The following is an 8,562-nucleotide window of genomic DNA, read 5'->3' as shown; positions in this document are numbered from 1 at the left end:
CTAATGACTGTTACCCACAAGAGATAGCTAAACAGTCTTTTTTCATTTGAAATGAGAAACACAAGCATATTGTTATATAGAAGTATAAGGGAAAGTGTTTGGCTTTATTAGTAAATCTTATTCCTGTAGCACCTTCTAAGTCAACTAGAGGATTTCTATTTTTTCAGCATAGATGAAATTTAAAGTGAGCTGTATATTTTGAATGGTGTTTAAAAATAATAATAGCTCACATTTATTGAGCATTTACTCTGTGCCAGGTACTGTATTAATTCATTTGATCCTCTCAAAAAAATCCACCTTCAAAATAAGACAATTGAGAGTTTGAAGACCTTCTCCAACCTAGGAGAGGAAAGCAAGCAGCCTTGCTTCATTGTCAGGAGCTTGAGTGCTGCGCCATTCTACCCTTTGGTCACACCTTGTTAATCATGTGTTTGAAGTTGGCAAACATAAGCACACACAACAGCACTGCTGTGCTCACCAGCCTGAGACTGAATGTACACTCCTAGGTCAGTGCCACCATGAACCAACTGTCATCACAGTAATGAACTAAACGGGGCCTCAGCAATGAGAGGAAACGGGGGCTCTTTTTGGATCTTACCTAATCCCTCCTAATTCCTATCAACCAAAGCAGCCCCTCCAACTAAAATTTTCTCTCCACATTGTAGCCATCCAATCTCAATCACTGTATTCTGCTGATTGAATCAACAGTCCTAATATGTCCTACAGGAAACTAAGACATTATAAGCACTTGACTGATTTCGCTTCTAGCTTGTCTTTCTTATAGTAGCAAGAGAACTCGTTGTTTCACCTCAGCCTGTTTATGTCACTCCCCTGCGCTGAACTGTCAATGGCTTCCTCTGCGTGGGTCAGTGGTTCTCACACTTAGACAGGAATTTATGGTGGTGATCGCACAACTCTGTGACTAATCTAAAAATCACTAAATTGTACCAGTTAAACAGGTTAATTGTATGGTATATAAATTATCCTATATAATAAAAGCCTCATATGCTAAGTGTCTGGTTGTCTAGTCAGTCATTCAACCAATCAACGTGTAATATGCTAATAATATACTAAGGCCACTCAACTGCTGGCTATGACATGCACTGACCACCAGGGGGAAGATGCTCCAACTGGTGGGTTAGCTTGCTGCTGGGGTCCTGCCAATCGGGACTGAGTGAGACAGGCTGGACATGCCCTGGAGCCCTCCCGGGGTCCCTCCCCGGCTGGCCAACCTCCCACATCCCTCTCCGGCCCTGATCATGCACTGGTGGGGTCCCTTAGCCTGGCCTGCGCTGTCTTGCAATCTGGGCTGAGGAACCTCCCCCGCTTCCCCTCCAGTGCACAAATTTCATGCACCAGGCCTCTAGTACCTCAATAAAGTTTCTATTTAGGAAAATTTATAGAGGAATCAAAGCATCTGGAAGTCATGGCATGCCATGTGTAAGATCCTAAACTGTTGAACCAAACACAATTTCACTAGCAGAAAATAAGAATACAGTCTATAGTGTATATATTTACAAGATTAAAATTCACAACTTTACAACTATGAAAAAAAAGCAGGTGGTTGAGCTAAGATTATCAGCAGTTTCTAATGTTTGCCTTTAATATTAAATTGCCATTTGTTATATTACTTTGTTGCCTACTAGGAAGTAAGCATTAACACAGTGGTTTTCAACCTTCCGGCCCTTTAAATACAGTTCCTCATGTTGTGACCCAACCATAAAATTATTTTCATTGCTACTTCATAACTGTAATGTTGCTACTGTTATGAATCATAATGTAAATATCTGATGTGCAGGATGGGCTTAGGCGACCCCTGTGAAAGTGTCGTTCGACCACCAAAGCGTCGCAACCCACAGGTTGAGAACCGCTGCATTAACATCAAAGAGAAAAACTTCAAAGGAAAACTTAAAAAAAAAAACAAAAAACACAGTATGTTTTTATTGACTATAGAGAGGGAGAAAGGGAGAGAGAGAGAGAATAAAAAACATCTGTGCTGGGGATTGAGCCCACAACCTCAGCATATGCCCTGACCAGGAATAGAACCTGTGACTTCCCAGTGCACGAGAGGACTCATTCAACCAACTGAGCCACACGGCCAGGGCTGAGAGGGAAACTTTAAACTTGAGCACATCCCTAGGTAAATACTTTGATGTTTTTGTGGGTTGTTTTTTTTTGTCTTCAAATTGAGACTTTAGGAAAATATCTATATTTGTAATAACACTAAGGTTTTCTGGAGGAGCTCTGACAATTCCAGCATCCTTGAAAATGCCATATCAAAATTGACATACCATAAAATAAGTCTTTTTTCAACCTGGCCTTCAATTACTTGTCCATCTTCATTTCTTTCCACATCACCTCACGTGCCCCACGGCAGCGGCCACTTATCCCTCACAACCACAAGGTGTGGCTTTGCTTCTGCTCCTTCCTCCCCGGGAATATTCTTTCCTTCTTTCTCCACTTGGCCCTTCAAAGCCCATCTAATGTCTATTTTACCTTCTTGAACTCCCTGTCCAGGAAAGTGCCGTGAGAACAGGAAACATGTATATCTTACTGAGTGTTGTATTTTCAGCAAAAACATAAAGCCTGACAGAGAAAGTGCTCCACAAATGCTTCTTTGTATCCTCATAGCCTCAATGCACATGTCTATCCGCTTACCTCACTGTTCTGGAATTATTTTTCAGTGACCCCACCCTCACGCTCCCCTTGTCTTTATCACGCAACAGATGCTCCATAAATACCTAGTGCATTTAGATGAATTGAAAGTACATTCTTTAATCTCCAGATATTCAAAGTCTTAAGGAAAAACAAAACTTTCAAACAATTTGCTAAAATACTACATGGCAAAAACTGTAAGTGGGATGTGCGCACAGTACTGTGAGAATTCTGATAAAGGAGCTTTACCTCTTCTGGCTTGTAGGTCTTCACCCTGGACTCTTCATAGAGGCTGTGAGATTTGAACTGTCCCTGGGAAACTAATAGTAAGTCCACCAGGAGTACAACAAAAGGGGGTTCTAAGCTGAAGGAATTCAGCACCAAGACAGAGAGTGAGAGGTAGGGTGGTTAGTGCCCCCAGTGGGCTGGTGTGGCTTCAGTGGGGGGTCATGGCAGGCATTGGTTGGCAGGAGGCTGGGAAAATGTGCTTGGCCTGGCAGCTCTTCTAGCCTGAACTTCACAACATGCGCAAGAGGGTGATTTGATCAGATCTGTGTTTTAACTCTGTGCTCAACACCCTCCTCTGCCTGTACCCTCCCAACACACATTGACCATGTAAGAGAGTTGACCACAGTTATAAGTGTGACATGTGGACAAAGGCCAGAGCGCTCTGAATCTTCATGAGAACCAAGTTGAAACCCAAGACGGTGTTCTAACCATTAAGCATTCAGCCAACACCAGTGCTATGCAAATCACACACTGAAGCAGAAGTTAAGAATGTGGTAGAACCAACAAAGCTGGTTTCTATGGAAAGCCAGCATCATGCATTAAAAGATTCCTGGCCGCAGTGAAGCCTCTCTGACTTCCCCAGCCTAAAGGAATCTCACCTCTGAAATACTCTGGAGCACTTAATTCTGTACTTAGGACACTTTGAAGTTGTTTTTTCTTGCATTATGATTGTTTTGTGTTCATTCCTGGTATCACATTTTTATCTCTTTGCCTCATTTTAAAAGCTGATGTCTCATATAATGCAACTTCAGAAGACACCTTGGGAGCAAGATAGGTATAAATCACTCAACAACAAATCTTGTTAGCTATTAATTTCAAGAAGGAAGAGGTCATGTCCCACTCGCCTATATAAATCCCACAGCATGAACAAAACATATTCGTTGAACAAATTGTAGTGAAAAAAATATGGTAAAGTAAAAACATTCTTTGGTTTTTAAAAGAAGTTGATATTTTTGTAATTTTTTTCCTTGAAAAGCACCTATTTACTAAAGTATTTGCATTAGATGTTTATCTTTTTTTTTTTTAATTTTCATCTTTCCTAACCATAGCTAGGATTGTCCCTATATTTTCTTTCTTTTTAAATCCTCAAGCAAGGATATGTTTGTATTGATTTGAGAGAGAGAGGAAGAGAGACAGAGAAACATCGACGTGAGAAACATCAATCAGTTGCCTCTGGAATGCACCCGGACAGGGGAACGAACTTGCAACCTTTTGGTGTATGGCTCCAACCAATGGGCCACCTGGCCAGGGCTGTCCTCATTTTTTTTTTTTTTTTTTTTGATTTGCCCAAGTGTCATCCCTTGTATAGGTCTCTTTGGAAAAAACAACCCTTAGATTTCTTTATTATGCCTATATGGTTTATAATAGAACAGAGATATGTTTATTTCAGCAAAATGATAAAAACTACAAACAAAAAATACTTGACATTCACTGAGACACAATTTTGTAAAGAAGAAAGTTAACAGTAATCAGCACAAATATAATAAATTATAAAGATTTGTTGATATTTCCATTTTAATGGGGGGGAGATAACCAGAAGAAATACAAAAATACTTTTAAAATACAGCATCATTGCCACAGCACATTAAGACATTTCCATAAAAAATTAACAATTTCTACTTAGACATTTCATTTTTCAGCCCTCTTTGAATTTATATTCCGAAATCTTGATGTTCTCATTTCATGGATCCACAAAGATCAGTCCTGTCACAAGTGATTAAAAGGAGTGCTCCCTGTTAGAAACAGCACTTCAGGCTAATATTTAATCTTAATTGGCAACAAGTTCAGTGCAAATAAAATTATATTTAGCAGCTTTGAAAATTCCTGGTAGGGAGGTGTTTACCTCTTAACCCTCACTGCTTCCCCAAAGAGAAATCGTTTTTCTCCTTTCATGAGTGCGAACACTGGCCATTCAAACCTACTGAAAACTACTAATGCTAATTCTGCTGTCTGTAACATACGGAGTTTCCATGAAAGCTGGTTTCAGTCACTTGGCAAATGAGCCAACAGTGTTTACATTTGGAAAGTTTCCCTTAGGTCGATTTAAACGCACAAACAAACAAAAAAACAGGGCCTGAATATCAGTCATAACTGGATCTTACCCAACAACTTCTCTGATCGTGGAGAAGAAACCCAGAGGAGGCACTAATCATTTCATGCATTACCTTCCAAAGGAAAACAGGACAGAGCTGAGGAATCCCTTAAATCAAATTCTACTCTCTGGTTATAAGTTTATTTCACTGGTTTGAATGGGAAAAGGAGGAGGGAGGAAAGCAGTTATGGAGGGAGGGAGGGAGGAAAGAAAGAAGGGAGGGAGGGAGGGAGGGAGGGAGGGAAAAAGAATGAAAAAAGATTTTTAAAAAGAATAAAAAAAAGAAAAGAGGGGCCATCTGATTTCAAATCTGGAGCTTTCCACTCTCAGCCAAATTATTCTCCAAATGAAGAGAAGCCAGAGAACTACCAGCCAGAGAGGATTTTGTTTGAGCTTTGTCAATTCCTGGAAGTGCCTCCCTTCTTGTGAGACAGCTGTCCCCGCTAGCCAAGGCCTGGTACTGCTGCTACAGAGAACAATGTGGCTCATTGTGCTCAGAGGTGACAGGGAAGAGGAAGAACACCTGCTGCTTTTAAGCACGTGGCTCTGCCCCTTGTACAGGTCTCACTGGCCCCAGGACTTGAGCTGTCGGAAGCTTGAATAACCCCTGAGGTCCACGATGTGCTGACAAAAAAATCCAGGCAGGTAAACACTAGGTAGGCCATCTCACTGGATCTCTCTCTTTACCAACTCCTTGGCAGTTTTTCTGTTCCCCCTGAATTCTCTCACCGAGTAGCTCAAGGATGGAGGTGCTGTGGCTGCATGTTGGAGACAGGGGTCCATCTTAGTCACTGTACTCTTCTCTTTCCTTGGGAGTGGGGAATTTCTCATACTGGTTGGCCGATTTCCACTTGTGGTGCTGACTTTTGAGTAGTGCAGCAAGGGAAGTCTTTCGGGTGATATGTCTAGATATTTCCCGGCCCTTGGCCTTCCTGGTGGGGGAAGAGCTTCGGACTAAGGGATAGACAGGAAAAATAGGCTTGCCCCGAGGGCCTCCCAGGAGCTGCCATATTTCCCCAGAGGTATTGCGGGTCAGATACTGCCAAGGCTTCTTCCCACTGCTGTCCCGGACATTCACCCGCGAAGCCAGCCTTTCCACCAGCAATTTCATGACCCCCTGGTGGCCATGAATGGCTGCAAGGTGCAGAGGGGTATACCCACCACTGGACTTCGCATTCACATCAAGAGCAACCCGTGCCTTCTGGGCACTCCCCACGAAGTCCTGCAGGGCCCTGAGGTCGCCATGTTTGGCTATCCAGTGCAAAGCCGTGTACCCAGTCAAGAAGTCCTTGTGCAAAGCCAGCTGAGGATCCTCCCAAAACAAAGTCAACACGCGAATCCAAGAGCCAGTGGCAAGCTTCACCATCCATTCATGCTCTCTGGTATCCAGGGGCACCAGAGACGGCTTGTGCTCGGGTCTGTGCGGGACCAAGGCTGCAGGCGCCTGCCGACCTGGGGCGCACACGCTGTGTAGCCGACCCCTGGCAGCAACAGCAGCCTTCACATCAGCAGGGTTCGGTGTCAACGCAGCATCCACCCTGGGGCTGGACGCTGCTCCTGCCTTGGAGGGTCTCCTGGACCGTGGTGGGCGCCGGCTCCTTTTCAGCAAGTCCTCCTCAAGACACTCCTCATCGGAGGAGGACAATGCGGCTCTCCCCGCCCGAGAGCTCACCCTGAGGGATCTCCTTAACCTGGGAGCTGGCCAGGGCAAGGGCTCCTGGGGCTGGCCCGCAAGACCATTCGCCCCAGGTGGAACCTGCTGAGGGGCATGCCCATCCCCTCGGTTTCTGAGGCCTTGAGGGCTCCTGCTGCAGTCGCCCTCCTTCGGAGAAAGGCCGCCAGCTGAATTCCTGAGCTTTCTCCGATCTGGGGTTCCTAGGGCGATGCGCAGCCCCTCTTCGGAACCCCCAGGGGACTCTTTGGGCCCACTGCTGCTCTCCTCGCTGCTGTGACTGTTCTGGTCCACAAAGTCATCCAGTTCTTGGAGGGACAGCTGAGAACGAATGCTGCGAAAGACTGCCAAGGGCGGGTTCCCGGGCCAGGCCTCCGGAGCAGCAGGGGAGAGAGAATGAGGGGAAACAGGAGGGTCTGAGGGCGCTGAGTTAGGATTTGGGATCCCGAAGGCCAGCTCCAAGGGGAAGTTCTCTGGCAGCACTGACCAGGCTCTGGTGGGGCCCTGGTCCCAGGCCTCGGGCGCGTTGGGATGTCTGGCCACCCATTCCCGAGTGCGCTGCTGCTGCTGCTGCTGCTGCTGCAGCTGCTGCCTGGAATGATGGAGGTCGCCCGGGGTCATCAGCTCCGGCCGGTCTCCGGGAGGAGGACAGCTGGACAGGAGGGCAGGCGGGGAAGCCCCGCTCCCAGTAGCCTCGACGGTTGGAGGAGGCGAAAGGGGCGCTGCAGGTACCGGCGCGGGTTCGGCGGGAGCGCCTCCCTGCTCCTGGCCGGGAGCCCTGCGGTCCTCTGGGGCAGCTGGAGCCCGCGCCGGCTCCTCCCGAGCGGTGGCGGGGTCGGGGTCGGGGAGTGCGCCGGCCGGCGGCTCGCCCGGGAGTCCCCCCAGGCCGTTCTGGAGACATTCCCAGCAGCAGCGGCCCTGCGTCTCCGCCGCCGCGCATTTCGCTCCGACCTGGGCAGCTGCCGCCGCCGCCGCGGACACCGGCGCCCTGGGGTCGGAGCCGCGTCCTCTGCCGCCGCCTCCCCGGGCCGCCTCCCGGGCGCCGCTGGCGGAGAGTCCATTGCAACCTGGATCAGCTGCCGGGGCTGCGGCACCTGCTGGCTCCTCCTCCTGCTCCTTCCCCCGCCGCCGCCTAGGCTGGCGCGGCGCCTCCCCCGGGCGCGCGGCGGGCGGGGAGCAGGGCGCAGCTCCCCCTGCAGGGGCGGCGGCCGCCGGCGGGTCTCGGGGTCGCTGCAGCCCCTCCTCGCCCAAAAGGTCCCTGTACCTCTTCTTGAGAACCACGTACTTGGTGCCGTCGGGGTCCTGGCGCACTGCGGCGACCGAGTTGACGAAGCCCTTGAAGAGCTCGCGGCGGCGCTGGTGCTGGCCGGGGGACGCGCCCGGGTCGCGGAGGAAGCCCTTGAAGTGGCTCAGCAAGGCGGCGTTGGTCACTCGGCCCCCGGCCTGGCACAGAAAGTCCAGCAGTGCCTCCTGGCTCAACTCCCGGGCCATCGCTGCCTGGTCGTCCCCGGGTCCCCGAGTGTCCGTCGCTCTCCCGCCCCGAGCTCTCCCCCGCCCGCCGAAACCTCGGCCTGTCCAGTGTCACCTGCACTCGGGGCGGCGCCACCGCCTCCATCAGCCGCAGACGCCGGCGCGGCTGGCAGCCCCGAGCGCGCCCAAGGGCCGCGGATCTCGGGGGGAGAAGCCCCCCGGCGGAGTCCCCGCACGCAGCCCGGGTGGGAGAGGGCGGCTGGCTGCGGGGTCCCTCGCCGGGAGTCCCGGCAGCGAGAGTTCCCGGGAGAGGCCGGAATCGGTTTCACCTGCGCCCTGGCGACGCCTCCTGCCTGGCTCTGGGGGAAGGGCCGGCCCGCCTCCT

General features: G+C 49.5%; 1 protein-coding gene across 1 annotated transcript; it reads right to left on the bottom strand.

Annotated features, from left to right (window-relative positions):
* Nucleotides 1-4,050: 4,050 nt before the first annotated feature.
* On the bottom strand, nucleotides 4,051-8,552 carry SOWAHB (sosondowah ankyrin repeat domain family member B). The gene has a single exon (XM_070394466.1). The coding sequence runs from the start codon at nucleotides 8,196-8,198 to the stop codon at nucleotides 5,820-5,822; it is 2,379 nt and encodes a 792-aa protein (XP_070250567.1). The 5' UTR covers nucleotides 8,199-8,552; the 3' UTR covers nucleotides 4,051-5,819.
* Between the last annotated feature and the right edge of the window lie 10 nt (nucleotides 8,553-8,562).

This window comes from Myotis yumanensis, unplaced genomic scaffold, assembly GCF_028538775.1.
Source record: "Myotis yumanensis isolate MYYU_CA2020_CCGP unplaced genomic scaffold, mMyoYum1.0.hap1 SCAF_1, whole genome shotgun sequence".
Taxonomy (NCBI): Eukaryota; Metazoa; Chordata; class Mammalia; order Chiroptera; family Vespertilionidae; genus Myotis; species Myotis yumanensis.
This window is presented reverse-complemented; position numbering and strand designations above follow the sequence as displayed.

Bases quoted from the DNA above. Each gene is read 5' to 3' on its own strand.
- SOWAHB (XM_070394466.1), bottom strand. From the start codon at position 8,198: ATGGCCCGGGAGTTGAGCCAGGAGGCACTGCTGGACTTTCTGTGCCAG.